General features: G+C 57.3%; 1 protein-coding gene and 1 long non-coding RNA gene across 3 annotated transcripts in view; one reads left to right on the forward strand and one right to left on the reverse strand.

The window, feature by feature from the left end:
* Nucleotides 1–21,707, reverse strand: part of LOC138996972 (uncharacterized) — a 28,843-nt gene extending 7,136 nt beyond the window's left edge. Inside the window, exon 1 of the long non-coding RNA XR_011468877.1 lies at nt 21,561–21,707. This is a non-coding gene — a long non-coding RNA (uncharacterized lncRNA). The remainder of the gene's footprint in view (nt 1–21,560) is intronic.
* Nucleotides 21,708–22,256: 549 nt separating this feature from the next.
* Nucleotides 22,257–25,209, forward strand: CBLN1 (cerebellin 1 precursor). Of its 2 annotated transcripts, none has more exons than XM_070398534.1 (3): nt 22,257–22,570; nt 22,717–22,806; nt 24,130–25,209. In XM_070398534.1, the coding sequence occupies exons 1-3, from the start codon at nt 22,307–22,309 to the stop codon at nt 24,325–24,327; spliced, it is 552 nt and encodes a 183-aa protein (XP_070254635.1). In that variant the 5' UTR covers nt 22,257–22,306; the 3' UTR covers nt 24,328–25,209. The 2 variants fall into 2 exon arrangements, with proteins under 2 accessions (XP_070254635.1, XP_070254634.1); XM_070398533.1 differs by having other exon boundaries at nt 22,267–22,570; nt 22,717–22,836.
* Nucleotides 25,210–25,643: the final 434 nt, after the last annotated feature.

Below are 25,643 nucleotides of genomic sequence, written 5' to 3' on the forward strand. Positions count from 1 at the left end.
GTTTCTCTCTCATCACTGATGTTTCTATCTCTTTATCCCTCTCCCTCTCGCTCTAAAAATTAAATAAAACATGTTTCTTAAAGTAGGTAGTGTAAGGAGGATATCTATAATAATAAGAGGGCAATATGCTAATTAGACTGGACATCCTTCCGGACGAAGCCAGGGCTGCGAGGGAAGCCCGGGTCCCGGGTGCCAGAGGGAAGCCGGTGCCCGCAGCTGGGGAAAGGAAGGCCTAGTCTTGCATGCATTTCGTGCATCGGGCCTCTAGTTAAGTAAATAACAGCATAAAGCTGTTATGACAATGTTTGCAAAGGTGGTTTCCAAATCACTGAGGCAGGGGGCCCAACCTGCTCCCTCCCCTCCCCGCTCCCCTCTCCCCGGTGCTCGGTGCTCGGGGCTCCTTGCAGGTCACGGAGGGAGGGAGGGCCTCCTCCAGGCTGGACACGACCCGCATTTGCTGGGTGAGAAGCTCGGAATTGGCTCCTGCTTTTTAATAATCTCCCAATTACAGGCAACGGTTGTGAGCTATCCCCCGTCTGGAGCGCGCAATAAAACCTGGGATACAGCCCTGGGAGCTGGGGCCGCAGCTTCCGAAAGGTGGATGGCAGGTGAACTGCTGAGCTGGCCTTTTCCCTCCCAATTACCCCTGAAAAACAGCCTCCCACACAGAGCCGCGCTCCACACGCTTACGGTCCCTCAAGCTCAAGCCCTCAGCACAGAGAGATACAGAGATGGGGGGGGGGGTGGAGTTTCCCAGCAGCACCAGCTGCTGCAAATGGGCCTGGGTGGGCGGCTGGGAGGGTGGACGGCCGCGAGGTCACCGCAGAGGTCGCGGCTCCAAGCCTCGCATGGACATGATGATGTGGCAGCATAACCGGGCGCCGTGAGCCCGGGGTGAGGACTGCAGCATGTTTGCAAGGAAATCTGGGGGGAAGGAGAAGGCGGCTGAGCAGAATCATCCCGGGTCAGAAACAACGGCGACAGCGAGACGCCACGTAAAATCATCAAAGACGGGGGCGTGGTCTGGGAGATTGCAGCATATCTGTCAGTCACAAAATCACTGTGATGTTCGTGTACACAACACACACACACACACACACACACACCCCTCCTACAGATCCGTGAGACAAATAACCCAATAGAAAAAGGGCCAGTGTCTGAATAAGCAAATCAGGGGTGGGACATGCCGATAACCAATAAGCATGCAATCACCAATAAGCATGCAATCACCAATAAGCATGCAATCACCAATAAGCATACAGCAAGTGCTTCAACCTCATTAGCCACGAGCGGCGTCTGCACCACAATGCCGAGCCGTCATGCTGCACCTGCTCAAGCAGCACACGTTTCAATGTCTGAGAATCTACTTTTCCTTTTAAATCTTGTTGTTGTTGTTAATCCTCACCCGAAGATATTTTTTTTCCCGTTGATCGTTAGAGTGCGAGGGAGGGAGGGAGAGAGAGAAACATCTATGTGAGAGAGACACGTTGATTGGTTGCCTCCCACACAGGCCTGGACAGGGTCTGGGGATGGAACCTGCAGCCCAGGTGCGTGCCCTTGACCGGGAATCCAACCCGAGAGCCTTTGGTGCCGGGCCAGCACTCTAACCACTGAGCCGTGCGGGCCAGGCCTTGTCCGAGAATGTTAAGCCATTGGTGAGGATGCTGGAAACACGAACCCCCACCCCTGCTGCTCGGGGTGTAAACTGGTGCCTCCGGTTTGGAGAGCAGCGTGGGTATATGGGTTAACGTGAAAAGAGCTTCAAGAAATACGGGTGAGCCAAAAAGCAAGTTGCAAAAAGATACCTAGCCCGGCCGACGTGGCTCAGTGGTTGAGCCTCAACCTATGAACCCGGAGGTCACGGTTCAATTCCCGGTCAGGGCACGTGCCGGGATTGTGGGCTTGAATCCCAGTGTAGGGCGCACAGGAGGCAGCCGATCCATGATTCTCTTTCATCATTGATGTTACTCTCTCTCCCTCTCCTTTCCTCTCTCTCTCTCTTAAAAAAAAAATCAATAAAAACAAATCCTTGGGTGAGGATTAAAAACATAATAGTAAAAATAAAAAAGAATCATATGAGTTTCCTCCTTAAAAAGAAATCAACAACAACAAAGAGATGCCTAAAATACTGCACCAGCCTGGGGCGACCTGCTAGAACAACGCTGGGGAGGTGGTTCACGCTGGGGAGGCAGGTGCTGTGCTTGGTGTAAAGACACTTCACAGGGCGCAGACTAGAAGGGTCCTCGCTACCGGGAGGGTGGAGGGCAAACGGGCACCTATGTTGGTGGTAGGGGCCAAGGTGACTTGAACTTCTCTGAAATGGTCTAATTTTTTAAAAAAAAAATTTTTTTGGTATTGATTTCAGAGAGGAAGAGAGAGGAAGAGAGAGAGAGAAACATCAGTGATGAGAGAGAATCATGGACTGGCTGCCTCCTGCACGCCTCACACTGGGGATCGAGCCTGCAACCTGGGCCTGTGCCCTGACAGGAATCGAACCCTGACCTCCTGGTTCATAGGTCGACGCTCAACCACTGAGCCACGCCAGCGGAGCTGTTGTAATTTTTCAAGGAGTTGATATTTAAATACTAAAGGCCCAGTGCACGAAATCTGTGCATGGGCAGGGTCCCTAGGCCTGGCCCGTGATTAGGGCTGATCAGGTTCCCAGCCTCCCTGCCTCCTCCTTCCCTCACTCAGGGCTCCACCACTGCTGGTCGCCCGCCATGTTCCACGCCACCCCCTGGTGGTCAGTGCACGTCATAGCGAGCAATCCAACTCCCGTTCTCCCGGTCGAACTCCCGAGGGGACACTTTGCAGATTAGCCTTTTATATATATAGATTACTTGAGTAATTTAGATAATATCCTCCCCCCGCCCCCCAAAAATAACAGTGAAGCCCTAAGAAGGAGGGAGAGGAGGGGCAGAGCAGTCAGCCAGCAGTGTGGGGAGTGTCTGTTTTATTCTGAAAGGCCTCGGGGCAGCTGTCCACGGGGGGCACCCGGCTCCTGGGGCCTCGCCTCCCGCCCTCACTGGGACAAAGGTGAAGACCCACGAGCGAGACCCAGAGCCGCAGCCTCCGAGCCCTGTGGTTGGAGGAAACCCCCAAACAGGATACGCACGCACGTAAAAGACTCTTCCTTTGCTTCTTTATTAAATTGTTATATCCACACACAGCACTTCAGCAGCCGAAATAGAGTCCCTAATGGGGTCTCCTGGTACCAATAGTGTAAAACAATCCAGAACGGCCAGAGCTCCGCCGGCTCTTAGGGGGCGGGGGGAGGCCCGGGTCCGAGGATGCGCAGCCGGGGGGAGCTCAGAGCCGTCAGGAAGCAGGCCCTCCCCCTAAACATGCCCACATCCACGTCCTCGTTAATTGCCCAGAATTCATGTCACTTAAGCGGAGAAGCTATAAACATCCTCCATCATAAAGACGCCTTGAGCCGCCCGGGACGAAATCAATGCCGTATTATTTTGGTTTATTATTCCTCGTAGGTTCGCGCCGGCCTGCCTACTTGGATATTTATTTATACCCAAGAAGCAAAAGACCATAAACGCCGCACTTGGGAGCAGGCCGCTGCCGGGATGGAGTGGGTACGGCCGGCCTCTGCCTGGGTTCCGGGAGCCGCAGCCGCTGGAGACAGAGGGCCGGGCTCAAGGTCAACGCCTCCTCCACGCGGGGAGGGCTGATGGGGATTAACAGGAAGGGCCCGGAGACTGAAGCGCGGTGGCTCGCGCAGATGGCTCCTGCTTTCTTCCCGGGCGGGCAGCTGGGGTGGGGGCGATAAACGGTGTAAGGGCGAGCGGCCCCTCCCTGCTGGTTCTCTCCCCGGCGCCTCGAAGCTCTTTATTCAAGAGGTCCCTGGCTATTCACAACTTTGCTGCTCTTATGAAACATTAATGACGGCTTTCTCTCCGGCAGACAAGGGCCTTATTTTGAGGAAGATTAACAAAGAGGCCTCGATGCAGAATGAGTCTCACCCTGGGAGGGGCCTCTCTCACCAGCCTGTTTATGACTGGGGGGCGGGGTACCCTGTTAGTTCAAGGCTGGCAAGTAAATAGATGGTGTGCAGCCGGGCAAGGACAACAGCCAACACAAAAGGGATGTGCACGGAAAACAGCCTCCCCCGCCCCCAAGCGGGCTGACCGCCCCCTCCCCGCCCCCCACAAGCGGGCTGACCACCCCCCGACCCCAGCAGGCTGACCACCCCCCCACCCCAGCAGGCTGACCCCACGCCCTGCCCACCATCCTTCTTTCTCGGCAACCCGCGCGGGGAGCTGTGTTTACCAGCCATTGTCAGGCTGTTCTGCGGGGGGATGGGGGGGGGGGGGCGCAGGTGAGAGCAGTTATCTGTGTGCAGCGGTGAGAACAGCGCGGGGACCGGGCTTTGAGTGAGGCAGCCGATGCTTAGAAAACCCTTCTGAGCGCCTCGCGGGGCCGGCATCGCTCTCGGGTGGAGGGGCTGGGGCGGGGGGCGGCGGGCACGCCTGCTTCAAGATGCTTTCCCGAGGAAAGAAGAGGGTGTGCATTGCAGAAATAAAAGATTTTTCATCCTCATCCAAGGATATGTTTCCATTGATAAGAGAGAGTGGAAGAGAGAGGGAAAGACAGAGAGAAACATCGATGTGAGAGAGACACATCGATGGGTTGCCTCCTGCAGGTGCCCTGACTACGGCCGGGTCTGGGGAGGAGCCTGCAATGGAGGTACGTGCCCTTGACCAGAATCGAACCTGGGACCCTTCTGTCCACAGGCCGACGCTCTATCCACTGAGCCAAACTGGCCAGGGTGCAGAAATAAAGTATTTCGAGTTCATGTCCTACCCTGTGTACACTCAGTCTTCACGTCGACACGCAGGGGCTGTGGTGAAAGGGACTTCCGGTGCAACCCTGCAGCCACCACTGAGAAGCCCTGCATCTGCTTTGATCTCTTTTCCCGGATTTGTCACCCGTTTCCCTTGCAGCGGAAGGAACGGAAGCGGAGGGGGGCTGGGTCAGTTAGGAGGCGGTCAGTGGGGGACCAGGTCTCCCCCTCCGCTCGTCCCACTGTGAGCCCAGCGTGAATCCGGGCCTCCAGTCAGCCAGGGACCGTGGTAGGAACACGTCTCATCATGTGTGATGACAACAAGGGCCCACCCACCTGACCCTAGACATGCAGGAACGAGTGCCTTAGTCACCGCCGTGCACTCGGCACCTGCTGCCCTTGGCCCTCAGGGAGCTGGCAGAGGGGTGGGCGGGGAGGAGGCAGGCACAGGTTCACACAGATGACTACACAGCTGCCCTCGGGAGGGCCAGGTTTGGTAGATGTGGTTCCACACCACACCCTGCGGTTTCTGGTGTTTGCCATCACTGATCTGCAGGCGTGTGGACAGGCAAGTGCGGAGCTTGGGGTTCAGGCTGCCCGGGGGACCGACAGAGGCAGGAATGCGTGGGCCCATTTCTCTCAGCCGTGCTCGCATCACCAAAGGGCACAGAAAATGCCCGTTAGACAGAGCAGCACTATTTGGATTGCGTACACTTTTTAAAATATATATTCTTATTGATTTCGGAGCAAGGAAGGGAAAAGGAGAAAGAGAGAGAACCATCAGTGATGAGAGAGAATCTTTGATGGGCAGCCTCCTGCATGCCCCCTACTGGGCATCGAGCCCAGAAACCTGGGCCTGGGCCCTGACCAGGACTCAAACTGTCACCTCCTGGTTCATGGGTCGACTCTCAGCCACGGAGCCACGCCGGCCGGGCTGGCGGACACTTTTCGGAGAGCACTATGCCTACGGCGTTTCCCCTCCTTTGTGAGAACCTTAAAACATTTGAGGGACAATGACCGTCAGCATCCCCGGTCGCTTCTCTGTGCCCAGCGCTGTCCTCAGGTGCTCTGACGTGTTATCACTCCATGGTCACCCGGGCGCCGTGACCCGCACCATTGTCACCCCATTTTACAGATGAGGACACTGAGGCACAGACCGTGACGTGCCTTGGGCTCTCAGCTACGGGGGCAGAGCTGGGACTCAGGGCCGGTGGCCTGGCTCCTGTCGGCTACGACCTCTGTCTGAAGAGAGATGTCATGTGAAATAATTTCTACACGTCCGACATCACCTTCCGCATCGTGACGGGGCGCAGATCCCTGCAGCTGGAGAAATCCGAGGAACAGAGCCCCACTGGACACTTCCAAAGAGCCTACGAGACAAGGCAAGATCAATTCTTGCTTTAAAATCGATCGCCGGGATTTCGCACTGTCGGTCGCCATTTTATTATCAGATGCGGAAAAATCATTACCGCAACCACACGAGCGTCACAGCCACATGAAAACGAACGCCCTTCCTTCGGGAAAATGCTATAAATACGCACGAGAAAGTATTCTTCTCCCAGACATGGCCCCGAGCCAATCAATCACCACGCCCGATACGTCCGCTTTGATCTCTTTCCCCGGAACTTCACCCATAAAGGTTTAGTAAGATTTGTTGGTGGCTGGGGAAGCAGGAGGGGCGCCTGCGGAAGCCACCGTTCGAGTCTGAGCGTTAGAACTCATGCCGGACGAGATAAATCAGACGAGGCTCCCAGACAGGTTGCAAAGGGGGAGTAGATGGTTGAAGCAGATCTAGTAAACAGCGATTGTTAACCAGAAATTATCAAGAACTCCTGCAAATCAGCAAACCAACCCGCTCACTAGGAAAAGAGCGTAAGTGACCGCTTTAACGATGGACGGACGCCCGGCTGGCGAGGCTCAGTGCTTGTTTGTATTGTGAGTGTGTCGGCCCAGGAACCGAAGGGTCGAGGGTTCGATTCCCGGTCAAGGGCACGTACCTGGGTTGCAGGTTCGATCCCTGGCCCTGGCTGGGTTGTGTGCGAGAGAGGCAACCAATCGAGGTGTCTCTCTCACATCCATGTTTCTCCCTCCCTCTCTCTCTCCCCCGCCCCTTTCACCGTCTCTAGAAGTTAATGGGAAAAATACCCTCCAGCGAGGACTGACAAAAACAGACAAACTCCGATCCTCAGTCACAGGAGGCGCCTCTCGAATGCTCAGGGGCCACGTGAGGCTGGAGGCTCCGGGCCAGGCCGCTCACCACGCAGCACGCCCTTCATCGCCAACGCGCACACACCGCGCCCTTGGCAAGCCGGGCTCTGGGCACCTGAAGTCTACAGACGCCGAAGAGGCACCGAGGGATTTTAAATATTCATTAGCATTAAAGTCCTCGTCCAACCCTCTAAACAAACAGCGAAGTGAATCCTATTTTGGTGAGAAAGTGAGGAGTCAGGAAGGTGCGCTGAGCACTGAAATCAGGACCCGGTGGGAGCGGCTCAGGCACCGTGGCCGTGGCCGTGGCCGCCTTGTGACTGGGCCAGGGCGCAGCCACCACTGCCGTCGGCTCTCCCAGAGCCCGAGACCCCGGGTGCGCTCTGCCCGAGGCTCCGAGACCCCGGCTGCCGGGGCCGAGACCAGCAACTCAGCACGGCCTCAAGGCCTGTTCTCAGCAGCAGCCAGGAGGCCCTCGCTTGTCCTAATGGGGTTGGGAACAAACGGTCATTTTGCTGCCACACGTTACTGTTGTTAGGGGTTGGGGTACGGGGGTGGGGGGACGGGGTGGGGGGGGGACAGGGGTGGGGGGATAGGTGGGGACAGGGGTGGGTGGGGACAGGGGTGGCGGAAGAAGTGGAGGAGGAGAAAGGGGACTTCCGCTCTGCGCTGTGTGTGTGCCTCTATCATGGCCATTTGAAAATGAGGATTCTATTCATGTCATTTTTGAAGGTAAAAGAATGAAAACTCTTCTCGCACCTAAACCCCGGGAGCTTTCCTTCGCATGCTGTGCAGAGGCAGCCAGACCTCCTCGAAGGCGATGGCGGGCCGCTGCCCACAGGGTCCTTTTCCACAGCAACAGCCAACGACAGGGTTCATCCAGGTTTTACCGTCGATTAGGGTTACGTGGCAGGAGTCCTGGGGCTGGTTGCTGCTGGCATTGGCGAGGCTCATGGTGACGCCAATACGCACACCTGCTGCATTAGGAGGCGGTGTGAATGGGGAGGCGGTGTGAATGGGAGGCGGTGTGAATGGGAGGCGGTGTGAATGGGAGGCGGTGTGAATGGGGAGGCGGTGTGAATGGGGGAGGCGGTGTGAATGGGGAGGCGGTGTGAATGGGGAGGCGGTGTGAATGGGGAGGCGGTGTGAATGGGGAGTCCGAGGTGGGCGGCAGGAGGTCTCAGGGGCTGAGACAGCACACAGACTGGACGTCTGCGTGACGGGCGTGGGCCGGTCACGTGAGCCGCCCTTCCCCCCAGGCCTGTGGGGGACAGAATGGACGGGGGGGGCACCTGCTCACCCCAAAGGGTGCAGGTGGTCGAGCCGGACAGTAGAGCCAGCTAAGCAGCCAATGAGGGGCCGTGGGATCTCGTTCGCTCAGCCTGTGGAGGGCACTTTGAGACATCAATCTGCGGCCGGGGCACTCAGATGGGAAGTGACAGCCTCCTACTGTTTTTTATTGATGTCAGAGAGGAAGGGAGAGGGAGAGAGAGAAACATCCACGATGAGAGAGAATCACGGATCCGCTGCCTCCTGCACGCCCCCACTGGGATGGAGCCCGCAACCCAGGCCTGTGCCACTGGGAATCGAACCCTGACCTCCTGGTTCTTAGGCCGACGCTCAACCACTGAGCCACGCCGGCTGGGCATAGACTGCAGCTCTAAGTGGCATGAAGCTGGGATGTCCCGGCTGGCACTGGGGGAAGGACGTCTGCAAAGGGCTGGATGCCAGCTGTCCACACTCTCTCCACGCTCACCGCTGCGTTCCTCACCTCGGGGTAGACATGTGACCTGGCCCTCCTTTGTCCTCCACTGCCGGGCCCACTGGACCCTCCGGCGGTCGCTGGTCGCCAGGACCAAAGCCAGCCCTCTCCCGGGCCCACCTGCTGTCTGACCTTCTCTGCTCCTTTCCAGACCTCGTGTCTCCCGCCAAGCGCGATTCTGCGAGCAGACAATGGCTGCCCAGCACCTTTTCACAAAAACACAGACACTTCCAGAGCCTGCTGGGCTCATTCTCGGTGGCATTTCGCCTCTGTTGTTGTGGGGCGCGGAGTCCGTGCCGGCTGCTTGTTAAGAAGTGTGTGGACGTGGGGTCTGGTGGCATCTCTGACTTGGGCTCTGAGAGGGCCTGGCCCCTGCATGCCTGTCTGAAGGGAACATTCTCCCGGCGACGCCTTTCACGGAGCAAGTTCTGGGTCGGGTAGAGCCGAGGTCCTGCCCGGGCACTGCCCCCAGCGCCACGCTCCTCCGGGAGCGCAGAGCAGCGGCGGGTGGCGGGAGGCGTGAGAGGTGTTATGTGGACACACACACGGGAAACAGAGGCGCACAGCCCCTTACCGTCGCTCCCTTCCGGAACCATCTGAACCTCAGATGTAGAATGTCTGTCTGCCTGCCTACCTCTCTGTCTATAATGTCATCACGATTGTTCTACTAGACCCGTGGTTGGCAAACCATGGCTCGCGAGCCACATGCGGCTCTTTGGCCCCTTCAGTGTGGCTCTTCCACAAAATACCACGTGCGGGCGCGCATGAACAGTGCGATTGAAAATTCGTTGCCCATGTGCAGAAGTCGGTATTTTGTGGAAGAGCCACACTGAAGGGGCCAAAGAGCCGCATGTGGCTCATGAGCCGCCGTTTGCCGACCATTGTATGAGCTCTCACAGGACAGAATCAGGTTGTGGCCCATATCCCAATTCGTACCGCCTGGCTCAGAAAATACATTATACAGTCGGCGCCAAATAAAAGTTGGTGGAATTAATCCATAATCCACGCGGAGAGCTCACGGTGAGGGGAGGGTCCCTCTCAGCCACAGTCACTGGCGCCGGCAGGACCCCAGGCGAGCCGGCCGCTGCCACCACGTCCTGGGAACATTCCCCGCGGACGGAGCAGGAAGACGCGTGGATAAGAAATGTCGTCATTGCCCTAACCGGTTTGGCTCAGTGGATAGAGCGTCGGTCTGGGGACTGAAGGGTCCCGGGTTCGGTTCCAGTCAAAGGCATGTACCTGGGTTGCGGGCACATCCCCAGTAGCGGGTGTGCAGGAGGCAGCTGATCGATGTTTCTCTCTCATCGATGTTTCTAACTCTCTATCCCTCTCCCTTCCTCTCTGTGAAAAATCAATAAAATAAAAAAATAAAAAAAAAGAAATGTCGTCATCAAACCAACAGGGTCCGGGAGATTTGTTAAACCGTCACCACCGGGCGACGTGAGCGATCCATGAGAATCCATTACGGCTGATTGTGAATGAAGCCTCATATCGCCATGAAGTTCATGACACAGTGGATCCCACCCTATGTGAGGACATTCATCCCGGTCCTACACAGCGTGGTCAGCAGCCGTCCTGACGAATGAGCCCAGGCGCCTTTCCTTGGGTTCACACAACTCAACTGCTTGGCACGCCCCCTAGTCATTCCCTCCCCACACCCCCCAGTTATTCACTCCCCATACTTGTAACAACCACCAGAGGTCTGGGCCTCTGGGAGGACATGGATAATGTAATCCTCGGTGCACGTTACGAAACCCTCAGTAAGGTGGGTCCCACGCGGGTGAGACCTCTGCAATCCCTCCCCCACCCAACACCGGGGAGGACCTTACTTTGGGCCACGTCCGTCTAGTCCAGGGACTCCCAAGCCCAATAGCCAGGTCTCTGCCTGAGGCCTTTCTGAAACTGATGAGCCTCTAGGACCCAGAGCAGCAAACTGCGATGGAGGGAGAGGAGCCCATGGGTCCCTAAGGGAGCCACAGTGAGTGAAGGCCTGTCCCTCACCCCTCAGGCAAGGGACTGGGGACCCATTGGCTGCCCTGTGGAGTGTGACTTAGGGACGCCCCCTCTGATGGTCATTTCCTGGCTTCACTTCTCCGCTCTCCCACCCCTGCTGTGGATACACCAGCCAAAGACACCCCTTGCACCTGAACCCTGATCCCTGGGTCTGCTGGGGGAACCCCCAGTTAACACTGCTCCAGCGACCTATGGAACAGGGGCAACACTGTCCCCTCTCCCCCCCCCATATCTCTCCCAAGTGGGGTGCGAGGCGCGTGTGCCGTGTGCCTGGGGACAGTGTGGCGTGGTGGTGAAGAGCCTCTGGGTGGGGCTCCAGGGCTGAAACTCTGCCCTGCACGGCCTGCACGTCGCTGGCCATTGATTCGCCCTTGTTTCCCTGTCTGTAAAAAGGCACAATCGTCGGAAGATGATTCCAATGATTAAAGGGAACAAGACACGCACAGGACGCAGCACGGCGGTCGGCACTTGCTGGGCGAGCTCTTATAAGCGACCTATAAACCACAGAGCGTCACAGGGTGCTCAGGGCGCCGGGAATCTTCGCGTGGCTGCGGCGATCGGCCGAGCCCTGGGAGAGGGCGGAGGCCAGGGCGTGCAGCGTGGGCGGCTGGGCTCAGGGCACACGGCTTGCCTCTCTTTGCTCCAGATGCGGTGGGCTCACCCTATTACTGGGAAATGTCTTTAGCGGGCGTTCGGCCGCCCTGAGGCCTAACATTTAGTTCCAGTTATTGGGTTAAATATTTGCTTTGCGCGGCATTTGAATTGCCGGGTGCGGATTTCTTCTGCTCGGTAAAGTCTCCTCCGTAAAGAGGATGAAATTGGTGTATTGACTACAGGACAAAGGTGCCATTTCTCCAAGTCTGTCTATTAAGACCACGGTTCCCTCGCACACAGCCTGTTGGCCTAGAATCCAAAGAGCAGACCACCTTGTTGGGAGAAGACAGACAGCGGGAGAGACAGGGCATGACCAGGTATCTCTCATGATCACACCCTCCGGTTTGAACGCTCGGGTTTGAGACACTGTTGCCATTCTCTCCCCCTTCTCCAGTCTACACACAGGCTGACCGCACTCCTAGTTTACAGACTGTTAGCCAAAGAAGACGGAATGCGGTAGCCAAACCAGCATTCAATATTATACATTAAAACTTTAGAAAAGTTATAAGCCAAATACACAGACGTGACCACTCTAACTTGGGTTACAGAATGTCTACCTACAGCCCAGCCGGCGTGGCTCAGTGACTGAGTGTCATCCCAGGAGCCAGGAGGTCACTGGTTCCATTTCCCGGTCAGGGGCACGTGCCCGGGTGGCGGGCTCGATCCCCAGCGGTGGGTGTGCAGGAGGCAGCCGATCCATGATTCTGTCTCATCGATGTCTCTATCGCTCCTCCTCCTTTCCTCTCTCTCTAAAAATCAGTGTTAAAAAAAATATTTAAAAAAATGTCGACTTATGCTCCCCCCTCAGGCACATTCATGCCCAGGTTCTAACATAATGTGAAAGTCCAGCGGATGCATTTTAGGAGGAAAAAAAAGAGCAAAACAAAACCGTCAGCAAAAACCTCACGCATCTCAAGTCCGTTGAGTCAGGTTCAACACTTCATGAGGTCATCAGGCTAAAGGTTTGGGTGTCTGGGTGCCTCTACCCAGAACATGGCCTTTGAGGGGCTCCCACATCTGGATAACCAAGGGTCACATGACACTTCCCAAGTTGCCAACCCGGACACAGCACGTGAGGAAGGGGCACGGTCCCCAGTGTCCGGAACCTCCGGATGAGCCTGTACCTGCAGGAGGAAGCTCTCTGTGGGTGTGATGGACACTCCCAGCAGCCAATGGGCTTGCAGCTGCGAGGAGCACCCCGGGAGGGATGAAAGTGGGGTGGTCAGGGGCCACAGAGCCAAGGACCTCCTGTGACGTGATGAGAAAGAAGCGCCCATAACCCATCTCAATGAAATGGGATTTTAAAAAATGTGAAACGTACATCTTCCAAATGACGGGGACGTGAACGGCAGGAACATGTGGGGAACGCTATCTGGGGACACAGGAGGAGCGAGGAGGGGAAAGGGAGAGAGGCCTTTCATATTTGAAAATGTACAGACGGACCCTCACGCTGGACAGGAGCGAGAAGATTTCCTATTTAGAGTTCATCGGAGGTGACCCCTAGCGAGAAACACTCCCAGGGGGCGATGTCGCAGGAGAACAGAGCTGAGGACAGAAACTAACCCCCCCACACTCCCCACCCCCCCGGGCTGGAGGACCGGGCAAGGCACCCACCTCCCCCAGCCTGCACTCTGACCTCCAGAACTTGGTGTTACCATCCCCGAAGGGGGCGAGACCAGGCATTTGCTGCGAACAGGGGCTGGTTCCCATAGACAGCGCCCTGCCATGCGGCCCATTGTCAGACACACGACCTGCTTCTGTCCCTCCATCCTTCTGCTCGGGCTCCTAAGGGTCTTTTCCAGGCGAGCGCTTCGGGAATCCACGGCGTTCCTGATGGGATTAAGCGGGTGCTTTTCTTACGGGGTAACCCGGGGCCGGCCCCGCAAAGGGGTGCTTGGAGCAGAGCGATGCGCAGGACAAAGGTCGTCCTGACTCCCAGCGCTCAAAGGGAGCTCCTTCAGAAGCGGGCGCGTTATGGGCGAGGGAGAGAGTCCACCTCTAATTACGGACGATTCATTGACGGATGCAGTCCAGCCAGGCCCTCCCGCCGTCTGCAGGGTTAAGGGAGAGAGAGGCGTCTCCACGGTGCCAGTGGACGCTGTGGGGGTTTTATCTATTTTTTCTTTAGTTATTTTTTAAAAACTTTTTGTTGAAAGTATTACATATGCGCCCTTTCCCCCTCCATTGCATTATGTGGATTTTAATATTGTTAAAAGGAAATTCTCTTTCAGGCATTAAAAAAAAAAACTATTAAAATACATTGGTGGAAGTTTGGGAGCAGGGGACCCCAAAACTATAAAGAAAGTTAAAAAACTCTAATTCTAATCAGAGACAAAAAAATCAACCACGGGCTGACAGCCCTCCCACCACCCCCAGCCCTCTGTCAATGGTTAGAGGCATTTTATAACTGCTGCACGCGCAGCCGGTAGCGGTGCCTCTGCCCTCCTTCCTGTTTGATGCCGAGTGACCCCTAAAGGCCGTTCACCTGGGAGTGGTCTCAGGTCCGTGGGAAGGTGCGTTTCGACGGAACTCACTCAGCGGACGGTGGGCGTATCCGTAAGAGCCCCCATGTGCTCGCCTCATTGCACAGAAACAAACGTTCCCATTTAGAATGAGTGGGGAGAGTCAGAGAACTTAGGCTTCTAGTTAAAAAGAAAAGGGAGGCCTGTCTAGCAGCAGCGCCAGAGGAACAAAGGAAATGACTGCAGGGGCCATCCCTTCTCCCCAGAGCCCATCTGCCCGCCAGCCCAGCCTGGGCTGCACAGGGACCTCTCTGAGGGCAGAGCTTGCGAGGTGCCGAGGACACCCCCCACTTGTGGCTGCACCCTGAGCCCCATGCTCCCAAGCCCCGAAGCGGCTGCTCCTGAAGGAAGGGGGGCCGTGTCCACAGCCTCACGCAGCCCCTCGGCCCCTCCACGGGAGGGCAGGCCGTGGGCCTGGCTCGTACACCAGGGGGCTGCTATGCATAGTTCTGGGCGCCCCAGATCGCGCCCTCAGTTTCCCGCAATGCCGAGGGCACACCCGCTGCTCCACGCTCACCTCCCCCAGGGTGTGCTCTCTGCTCGGCCAGCGTGGCTCAGTGGTTGAGCTTCGACCTCTGAACCAGAAGGTCACGGTTAGATTCCCGCTCAGGGCACATGCCCGGGTGGTGGGCTCCATCCCCAGTGGGGGGCGTGCAGGAGGCAGCGGATCACTGATTCTCTCCCATCTTTGATGTTTCTCTCTCTCTCCCTCTCCCTTCCTCCCTGAAATCAGTAAAATATATATATATTTTTAAAAAGAAGTAAAATTAAACATGAAAAATAAAAGTTATAATGTTGACTATTTTTCTGATTAAATCCTAAGGTAGAAATAAAATTTTTTTTTTCACATCATTAAACAAAAGTAGCCCATTCCCAAGGTGTGGGTATCTTTCTAAGGATGTTCCGGCAGGAAGCGACTCTGGCCGTCGGGACTGTGTGGACCAATGAGTTGGGACGATGGCTGCTGTGGGTGGACAGCCTACTGGTCAAAGATTGCTTTCTCGTCGCTCTAAGTTTCCTCACGAACCTTTAATCCTGCGTGGGTGGGCATGAAAGGGATAGTCAAACTGAACGGATGGCTAAAAGGATTCCATCGTAACCACCTCTATATTGAAATAGACTGTATTGTGGCTTGCTTTCGATCGGTTATTTTCAAGTCTGAAACATAACCTATTTTATAGAATAACAATGAAATCCTTATTGGTTGAGAACATGCACGGATGGAAGTTTCCAAGCTTAAAAAAATTGAATAGCAGTAATGGTCCTGCTTTTCCAACCATAAAACCACAATTTGGTAAGGTTTTCATGTTTTTAAAAAAAACACTCAAAATAGCTTTATGAGCTCACAAAATAATATTGTATTTTCTCAAGGTATTAACATGTCCTTGTACTGCAAGCATATACGATAGAACTTCTCGGAGATTTAACATTTGCTACTTAAAAATGCTTCTTTCATATTTTCACTTCAACATTCAGAAAACAGCATAATTACACTTATCGGTACTTATTTTTTAAAACTAATGATGAATAGTTCTCTTTGAAATATCGCACAGTGTTGGCAATGTCGTGCAGCTAATCTGAATTTGTAATAAACGGGGTTTAATTCGCAGTGATATTTTCCCCTGTGGGACAACCAACGATTAAACAACTTACGGTTCCACAGAGGATACAGGTATCCAGTCCTGGGGTTCTGAAGGGGAAGCAAGATTATGTGTCGATACAGTGTGTCACTGAGGCCCCAGGAGGAAACAGAGCCAAACGGAGCTCAAATGGAGAGATGTTAATGAGGGACACCCTACAGAGGTGTGGGCGGGGGGGGGAAGGGGGGGACACCCACACCAGAGGCTGGGGACCCCGAGGTTGGCAAACCTCCCACGGGGCTGAGGACACCAAGGGAAGAAGGGCTGTTACTGGAGTGAGGGTCCCTGCTCCATGCCAGCTGCACCGAGAGAGCAGGAAGACGTACCCCAACCCTTTCGCCTCCCTCTCTGATCCCCGCTCCTGCTTTCCACGGGCTCCAGGGGTAAGACTTGGGCGAGAAGGCAGAGAATGGCTCAGGGGCGGGGAGTGTGAGTGTCAGGGCCCTCAATCGCCTCCCGGTCCCCGAGTCCTGAGGCGGGGGCAAGACCAAGCGTGCACCTCTCCCCGATCCTCTAAAACCACCAGAAGATGTCACTTGGGGATTTTCCCACTTAGATAATTAAAAAAAAAATCCCCAAACCCTTTTCTCTTCTGTGTTTCCCCCCATCACGTTCCACTTAAATTCTTCCTCCCGCTGACCTCCCGGTTACCCAGAAGCCGGTGGCTCAGCAGCCGTGCAGGTAGCGGCGGTTTCCCTGAGACCCAGCTCGAGCGCTCAGCACCGAGGGAAGCTTCAAACAGCATCAACAACGCCCCCTCCCGGAAAGGCCCCTCGGACCCTCCCAAGGCTGGCGATAGCTCCCAGCCAACGGGGTGCGGCCGCCCCCAGGTGACGACAGCACTCACCCTCTCTGATAAAATCAATTGCCCCTGAAGCTTAGACAAGTATCTGTTTGAATGTCCGCGTCCGCTTGGTGTACCGGGTGTGTAATTTTCGCACATCGTCTGACCAGAAGGCAAACGTAAACACGTGAGAGGGTAATAAAGCCCAATGGGAAGGGAAGAGGGGCCCCTATGGGGGCCTGAAGAGTCTGGGTGGAAGTCCTCCCGGCTCGCCGCCCCTCTGGCCACCGCTGAGCAGGGTCCCGGCTGCGCGGGGCATCGGGGCAGCAGCTCCAGCCCCAGGACGGTGTCTTGCACGTTGCAGGCCCTCGATACACGTTGGCTGGACGGGCCAAACCTTGGCCGGTCCCCATAAACCGCCACCCCAAAGCACACCCACAATTACGCGCTGGGAGAAGTCCAGCGGGTGTTTGGGGTTTATCTGTGTGGTTGTTTTCTCTCGCGAGCAGCTCTGCAGGACCGCGATGGGTTTTTTTTCCTTTGACCTTAATGTCACCGACTTGAATAACAGCTTCATTCAGCATTTCCACCGTCACACTCCACAGCGGGCTCAGGCGTCGATTTAAAAACTGCCGGGACCTCTCTCCGTAGAAGACTTCTAGTCTCTCCTGAACGCAGGCTAAGAAGATGCACCATTTGGCATTCACGGGAGAACTAGAGACATTTTGAATCTACAGAACGAGGTTTTGTGTATGTGTGTGTTTTTTTTTTTTTAAGAATTAAAATGTTTACCAACACCAGGCCTTCACTCAAAAGTACCCTTGCCTTTTCCTGTTTTAATAACCGTGTCCAATGACAAAGCTAATTCTGTAACGTCCTTTGAAAACTTGCACAGCAACAATGTTGTATGAAAATGAATCTGAGTGGGAAAAAAACACACATTCGGGAGCACTGAGGTTTTGGTGAAAGTTGAATTATTTCATACTTTGCACAACTTAGAATCACTCTCAGGTGTGACACTCTAGACCCAGCATTAATTTAAAATGAACTGGGCCCTTGAAATCCTAAATTTAACACTCTTCAGAACAGCACAGCCTCTCTCTCCTGCTTTATGAGCAAATGAACTAAAAACTAGGGAATGGTCCCGTCTGGGGCTTTGAACTGAGACTAAAAGGAGATGAAATACTGTTTGATGCGCACGAACATTAGAGAATCCATTTTGAGTTAATAAAAGAATGAGGTTGCTTCATCTCCTGGGACAAAATATTCCCCTTTTCCTGACAATGTTCTCTCATTCCCACAATAGGGAAGCTGGTTCCTTCCCTAGGGGGTGGGGCCTGGGGGCGGGGCTTCCGGGAATAGAAGTCACCCCCACTTCCCCAGCTGCCTGGTGCTGGGGAATTGGAAATGCACGAGGGGGGGGAACCTTCGACCTCATCAAACACAAGGCTGCACTTGAGGCAGCAGGTAGAGGGTGCGACAGCAACAGCAGAGATGCATTATCTGCCACCTTGTATCGCTGGAATCTCTCTAACGCATTAGGAGCGTCAGGCAGACGGTTTATAACACTTCGCCAGTCCTTCAAGAGCCCGGAAAGCCTCGCCAGGCACACCCCGCCATCTTCCATCGCGGGAATGGCCTCACTCAATCCTTCGGTTTTTCAGACTTTCTCACATTTTTCATTTGTTTCCGTTAATCGATGAATCGTGAGGAATTTTGGGTACCTAGCCACAAAGAAATAACATTTTCGCCTTTCTAAGGGCCAAAAAAAAAAAGGAGAAGAAGAAAAGAAAGAAAAAGAAACTAAAAGAAAAACAATCAATTCCAACAAAAAGTAAAAAAAAGAAAAGCTCTCTTTCATCGTTTTTACAAAGTAAAGCAACCCTTTCGAATAGAATGTTACAATTGCTTAGTTGTGGACACTGATCTGGTTCTGCTATGGGAAATGCATTCGGACTCCGAAGCGAACCCTCAGTGTGTCGAGTGTCTGATCTCACGTGTAGCTGAGGTCTGGATGCTCCGGAAAGACCCGGATGCTCACACACCGGCAGCTCTGGCGACTGCAGGGGTCTCCATCGCCACCTTCAGGGAGGACCCTCCGCAGTGGCCTGCGTGTGAGCAGGGCTGGAGCGGACGCGCTGTGTCCGCCTGCCCGGCGCCCCTTCTCTGCGGTCCCTCTGCACGACTCCCCAAGTCTGGACGGTGCGCAGCCAGCACCAGACCCCTGTCCAGAGGAAGACGCCTGGACCCACGCCCAGTCGGCAGGACTTGCTCAGAGAGGGACGAGAGCCTCAGGCCGCCCTGTGAGAGCTACCCTAAGACCTTTTTATTTTTCTTAATCCTCACCGAGAATATTTTCCCATTGATTTTTAGAGAGAGTGGAAGGGAGGGGGAGAGACACAGAGAGAGGCCCATTGACTGGATGCCTCCTGCACATGCCCTTGACCGGAATCGAACCCGGGACCCTTCTGTCCGCGGGCTGACGCTCTATCCACTGAGCCAAACCGGCTAGGTCCACCCTGAGACTTTTTGCTGCAAATACTGAGGGGAAAAAATCACATTCTTGTTTTCTCACTAGGACTGAGCTGGGAGTAGCTTCTAGGAGCCATCAGATGGAAACCACTCGCTTGAAAATAAAGCCAAAACCCGAACACAGACCCTATAACCTTGGGTGGGGATCCGGCCATACCTTCCCTGTCAAGACCCCGCCCCAGTGGAGTCCCTCATAAGCCGTCTGAACTGGTCTCGTCACTTGCAGCTCAAAGAACCCCGAGTCAACATGTCAACACTGAACGTGAACAGGACTGCTTTAGGGTTTCCAGGGATGTTCCTCCTCCTGTGCCCCATCTCGCCGACACCTCCCCATTCGGGAGAGCGCACGTCCGTCCGCATTAGCCGGCATTCGTTATTGTGTGAACACCTCCCGCTCGGAGGTGCGGAGACGCAGGCCAAGGGGTGAGCAACCGGAAGGTGGTGGCCGGGACGCCTCCCCTCCACGGGGGAAAGCGGAGACTACGGATCTCAGGACGTCCACTAGACACCCCCCGAATGAAAGAACGTGCGGAGTCCAGGAGGGGCAGGAGGCGAGCCTTGTGACAAGCCCCGGAGGCTAAGCCAGGAGGCTCTTCAAAGAGCCCAGATCAGGGAGGATGAGCCTCCGACAGGAGGCGCTCTGACAGTGGCTCAAACCACAGGACACAGAGATGCCTGCGGTCCTGTTAGCTGTGCAGGGTCCCTAAGTGGGCGCAGCTGCTGCCACTGAGACAGGGAAGGAAGGAAGGGGCAGAGTTGGGGGGGCAGCAGGGAGGCGACCAAGCCTGGCCAGGTCACCCCGCCTGCGGGACATGGAGCAGAGCCCCTGGGAGAACTGGTCTGGCCGCAGCGAGGCCGAGACTGGAAATTCAGGGTGAAGGACACGGGATGGGGATGGCAGTTCCGGCGTGGGCACTGCCCTCTGGAGCCCCACGTGAAGGGCAGAGGAGGGGGCTGGCCACCCTCTCCCCTGGGGAGCCTCGGGCCTGCAAGGGAGCCCCCCAGGGAAAACGGGCCTTCCCCCCACCAGGGGGCGGCGCTGCTAACTATTGGCAAAGACAGGCTGTGCGGAGCCAGAGAGCACAGGGACCCGCCCGGTGGCAGGTGCGTGCAATCTCATTATGGAGCCTTCACCTCTCAAATTAGCTCCTGCTCTCACATGAGGTGTCAGCGCGGCTGGCAAGGGCTTGCTCTCCAAGAGAAGAGCTGGAAAATATTTTCCTGTCGTTTTAACTTAACATAAAATTCCTGCCAGCGCCCTGGCCCTTCGCTTTGTCCTGGCGGAGCCCAGTGGCCGCTGCAGGCCTCCGAAGGGAGGTGGGGTCAGAGATGACCACCCTTACCTCCCCCCTCCCCCCAGGTAACTCTTTAAAGACCCATCAGGGTGGCCACGTGACAAGAGACTGAGCGCGGAAAGGCGTGGCTGTTGGCGATTCCAGGGCAGGCCTCCTGGTTTGGGGGAGAGCGTGCCCTAGGGGGCAGCAGAGGAGGCGCAGTCACCCCGCCGCCCCACCTCTCCCAGGTCCCCAGCTGGCCTCTGGCCGCCGCCAGTTGCAGGGCTGCTCTGGCTCCCGGCTCCGCTGAGCACTCGTGTTCAAGGTCGCCCGGCCGGCCGTGACCAGACCAGAGTGCCACGTGCCCAGGGGAACAGCATCCCAGCCCGCCTCTGCTTGGGGGCCGCACCCGCGCTCTTGCTTTGGGCTTGACCCTCCTGCCTCCGCCACCCAGTTAGCTGCCTGCGCTCACCCTTCCAGGTCCCGGTCTTCCCGCGCCCCAGGCTGCCTCTCCCCCATCCGCAGCTCCTCTCTCCTTCCACTCAGCAAAGCTGTATTTTTACATTCAGGTTTGTGACGTGTGTGTGTGTGTGTGTGCATACATGTGCGTGTGTGCACGTGTGTAAAGTTCCAAGTCAATGCCTGACTCGAACATTCATTTAGGGTCAAAATGACCGATGAAAAAGCGCCTATAAATGACAAGATGCTGGGTCTGCACTAAAGGCAATGCTGCGCAGGCGCCCGTGGACGAGCCTCGCAGTAAATAAAAAGTGAGGATGCGAAGTAGACGTTTTTACCGCAAGAGAACATGGGACCCAGGAAAAGCCTGCGGGCGACGCCAGTGCGCTCGCTCCTGCCCTGAGCACTGAACTGCGGGAGGCATCGGGCAAGGCCTCTGATCTCGCTCACCACCGCGTCCCCCGCGCCTGCCCCGGGGCCTGGCACTGGTGCCTGTTCACGGATCCGGCCTTAATAAATGCACTAACGAAGGAACGAACGCACGCTTGATCTCCATGGCCCGCAGGGCAGGCTCTTCCAGTGGCGGGCAAGGGCGGCGGGTCCAGTTCCAACCTTCGTGGCCACGGGCCGGGTAAAGTGAGCTGGGAGACGCAGGCCTGGAGTCCCAAGTCCCGGCCCAGTCGGCTCCGGGCGGCAGCACGTGCACCTCCCGAGGCCACCGCGCACGCCCCGCCCCGCCCCGGCGCACCGCGCATGCACGCGCCCTGCACTAGGCAGCCCGACCAGCCCACACGCAGGCTGCCCCTTGCGCCTGCGCCCGCTGGGGGGCGCTCCCCTCTCACCCCTCGCGCCTCCACCGCGGGCGCCGCACCTCCCCTGCGATTCTACTCCCTGCTCAGGACGCGCGCGCCTCCTACCTGCGGACGGAAGAGGGAGGCGGGCGGCAGGGCAGAGCGGCTTGAACTAGACGGTGGCAGGAGACAGCAGGCGAGAGAGCGAGCTGCCGCGGAGAACGGTTCGGGTGCGCGCGCGCGCTCCCGGCCTCGCTCCCTCCGTCGTCTCCAGGCCAGAGCCCAACCCCGCTGCCGCGCGCCGCCCGCCTCGCCCAGCCTAATAACAACGGCGCCCGGGGTCAGGTGGCCGCGCGCGGACAACGCCGCCATTGGCCCGGCGGGGAGCGCGGCGCTCCCGGATTGGCCGGGAGGCGGAGCCTCGGCCGGGCGGGGGCGGGGCTGTAGAGGGAGGCGGGCGGGGAAGCGGAGGGGGCGGGGCCAGGCCGCGGTCCGCGCCTTTGTGCCCGGCGCGCGCTCTCCGCCGCTCCGGCTGCAGCGCCGGCTGCATCAATAATTCAGAGCGGCGGCGGCGGTGCCAGCGGCGGGTGCGGGCAGGAGGCGGCGGAAGCAGCGGGGACCGAGAGGCAGCGGCTATGCATCCAAGTGCGGCTGGGCAGCCGCGGCTCCCCTGAGGCCCCGGCGGGGCTCCGGGAGCATCGCGCGGGGGGCACGGCTGTTCGGGAGTGCAAGGAAGAGCAGGAGTGTCCAGAGCGGCTTCGGCGGAGCTGCGCACGGAGCTGAGGAGGGGGCTCCGGAGCGGGGCTGGGGCGGGGGGGCGGCTGGCGCAGGCGGCCCCCGGGGTGGGGGGCGGGGTGGGCGCCGCCGCCGCGATGCTGGGTGTCGTGGAGCTACTGCTGCTCGGGGCGGTGTGGCTGGCGGGCCCGGCCCGGGGGCAGAATGAGACGGAACCCATCGTGCTGGAGGGCAAGTGCCTGGTGGTGTGCGACTCCAACCCCACGTCCGACCCCACGGGCACAGCGCTGGGCATCTCTGTGCGCTCCGGCAGCGCCAAGGTGGCCTTTTCTGCCATCAGAAGCACCAACCACGAGCCCTCCGAGATGAGTAATCGCACTATGATCATCTACTTCGACCAGGTGAGCGCTACGCGTAGCCTGGACTGGTAGAGGGTGGGGGAGAGGCGGAAGGTGGGCGCCCCTGTTCCCCAAGGTCTCTGCGGAGGCGCGGTGGCAGAGTTCGGATTGACTCTTGCCTGCTCCCCTCCGCCCCCGTCTCGTTATAGGTACTAGTGAACATCGGGAACAACTTTGATTCAGAACGCAGCACTTTCATCGCCCCGCGCAAAGGGATCTACAGTTTTAACTTCCACGTGGTAAAAGTCTACAACAGACAGACCATCCAGGTCAGCCGCCGCCTCCGGGCCAGGCCCGGCCCGGGTAGGGGGCTGCTAGCCGCGGGAGTGAGCGGCCGCGGGGGAGTGGGAGAAAAGAGGAGCAGCTGTACGGACCGTCCGGCTGAGTAGCAGGGCCTCTTGCTTCGGTGGCTTGGGCTGCCCCTTGCTCCTCCTGTCTTTGGCTCTTGGAACCTAATCCCCTCCCCAAAGACAGAGGTTCGCTCCTCCAGCCTTCTGAGCCCCCTAAAGAGGCTTCTCTCGCGCTTTCCTCTGAGACTGCAGGGGTTTCCCGTAGAGGATGCTTTAGCATCACAGGCACTTCCCGCTGCCCTCAGATTTCCCTGACCCCCGCCCTTCAGCACCACGGACAGCTCCCCGACCCCTAGTTCCGGCTCCGAAGCCGGCAGGACGCAGGTGCGCCAGCCTTGCGCACCGCGCTCAGGTGGCCTCCGGCGTTCCTTTGCGGACCTGCTCTGGGTCCTGGAACTAGCGGCACGGAGCCCGAGCGGGTGAAGGGTGGAGGAAGAAGGGAAGGGGCATCGTGCCACTCCCTCCGGGCTCCCGTCTCGTCCCAGCCCGCTCTCGCTGGCTCCCCGGGTTCTCGAAGGTGTCTAGGTTTCCTTTGGGGTGAGACCGAGATGGAATGCGCGGCTGGGAAGAGGGGGCGCGCGGGGCCCTTGGCTGCCGAGGCCACCGCAAGGGCAAAACCAGGCGGCAGGTTTGGGGAGCGGCCGGCCGGAGCTGGACAGGAACTGAGCCTGGGGTTTGGGGATGGAGCGCGGAATGCAGCTCTGCGCGAGATTTCTCTTTAGTCCGAAGCCTCGCCCGGCTCCTCCCCCGGTTCTCCGTGTCTGGCCAGGCAGCTAGGAGCTGGGGGAGCCAGGTTTTTGTGTGTGTTTGTTTTCCCAGAAACACCAAGAGCGGGGTTGTCTGAGTTTCAGTTTGAGCCTTGGGGGTGGGGTTGAGGGGGGAGGGGACTAAGGTGTCAGGGCGCTTGAGCCACCTATGGGTCCCTCAACTTGAATTTTTTTTTTTTTAAAAAGTGCCCTCAGGATGCGATGGGCGAATGAAGGTGACTCCGGTGAGGGGCAGACCCATCTTCTCTTATCTAGATGGGCGCCTTTTGTCCCCACTGGACCCTCGGCAGTAACCTGCAAAGCCCCTTTTCTAACCTCCCCTCCCCGAGCCTCCCTCCCGCTTCCTGGCCTTTAAGGCTGTGAGCTCAGCGCGCAGGTCCCGTCTCTGCTGCCGCTTCGGTACCATCTTGGCTGCCACCCTGAAGCGAGCCTTTCTCTCTCGCAGGTGAGCCTGATGTTAAACGGGTGGCCGGTGATTTCAGCTTTCGCCGGTGACCAGGACGTGACCCGGGAGGCCGCCAGCAACGGAGTCCTCATCCAGATGGAGAAAGGCGACCGGGCCTACCTCAAGCTGGAGCGGGGCAACCTGATGGGCGGCTGGAAGTACTCGACCTTCTCCGGGTTCCTCGTGTTTCCCCTCTGACTGCCTCGTCTCCGGAACAGGAGGCCAGGAGCGGGCGAGGCAGGAAAAGGGGCAGAGGGGGGAGGATGAGCAGGAGGCCGGCCGACATGTAAAGGACTCGAAACTCCCCCCCCACGTAACGCAACTGTATCCTGCGAAAGGCGCGTGCAGGCGGCCCCGCGGAGGCGGTGGGACGACTGTGTCCGGTTACTCATTTGGAGAAGTAGATCCCAGCTAGCTCTGCGCACTCCCCTTTCCAAAATTAAGCTGCCTCCCCCTTCCAGTTGCAGTGTCGGAGGAAGAGAGAGACCGCCTCGTCATCGGTCCTCACCGCCCCCCTGTCCCCGTTCCCCACGAGTTACCGAAAAAGAAACTTTGTATTTCACTGTAGAACGGGAAATGCCTTCCCTCCCGGGTCCCCTGCTGAAATCCAATGCGCCCCTCCCCCATCTTAGCCGACAGGGGGGTAAGTTTGTATTTTTATTTTGTGGTGGAGGCGGTGGTTTTTCATTTGGAGAGTCCTGCTCTACTCACAACACCGCTCAAGAGTCCATTAGCTGAAGATACTCCGTCCTCGGCTGCTGCTTAGCAGAGAAAGGACTCACCTGGGTGGTGACTGGTTTAAAAATATATATATATAAATATATATATCATTTGTACACGAAGGACTTCCCAGTGGACACCGGCCGTGTTTCCGTATTTCTATGTCCCCATTCGGAGTGATCGTGAAACCCAAGGCTGCTTGATATTCTGACGCTTGTCGACCCCCTCGTGTTCTGTGGCTCCAACTAACCACCGCCGGGAGGTTCCTCCGGGCCCTTCGGCGTCCGTCCTCTGTAACATACGTGTGAATAGCCAGGAGTTCAATTTGCTTTCATCCAATAAAGTTGAAGTAGGACTTTTCTTTTTCTGACACCGCTTTCTCAACTCCGCATCTCCCCCAGCTGCGAGGTTTGAGGGTCGGGGTGCAGAAGGGCGAGGCTCCGAGTGTGGGAGGCGGGTTAGCCTGCGACCTTGCAACCAGGTCAGCTGCCAGGGCTACCGCACCCAGCCGCCCAAGCGCGCGCCTCCCCGCACCAGGCCTGGGGCCAGCCCTGCACTCGCCTGTGTTCCCTGCTTTGGCGCGAACATAAGAAATTTGACCGAAACCTTACTAGGCCAGGCGGCGCTGCCGGCCCGGAAGCTTTTTCGAAGTCCATGCGCACTGGGAATACCTCGAATCGCAGGAGCTGGAACCCGCTGCCCGGAGGGGCGCGCTTCCCACGCCTTTGCCCCTGGGCGGCTCCCGCTGTGCGCTCCCACCGCGCGCTCCCCGTTCCAAGCAGCGTTTCCTTCCT

The sequence above is a fragment of the Myotis yumanensis genome, unplaced genomic scaffold (genome assembly GCF_028538775.1).
Source record: "Myotis yumanensis isolate MYYU_CA2020_CCGP unplaced genomic scaffold, mMyoYum1.0.hap1 SCAF_18, whole genome shotgun sequence".
In the NCBI taxonomy this organism is placed as follows: domain Eukaryota; kingdom Metazoa; phylum Chordata; class Mammalia; order Chiroptera; family Vespertilionidae; genus Myotis; species Myotis yumanensis.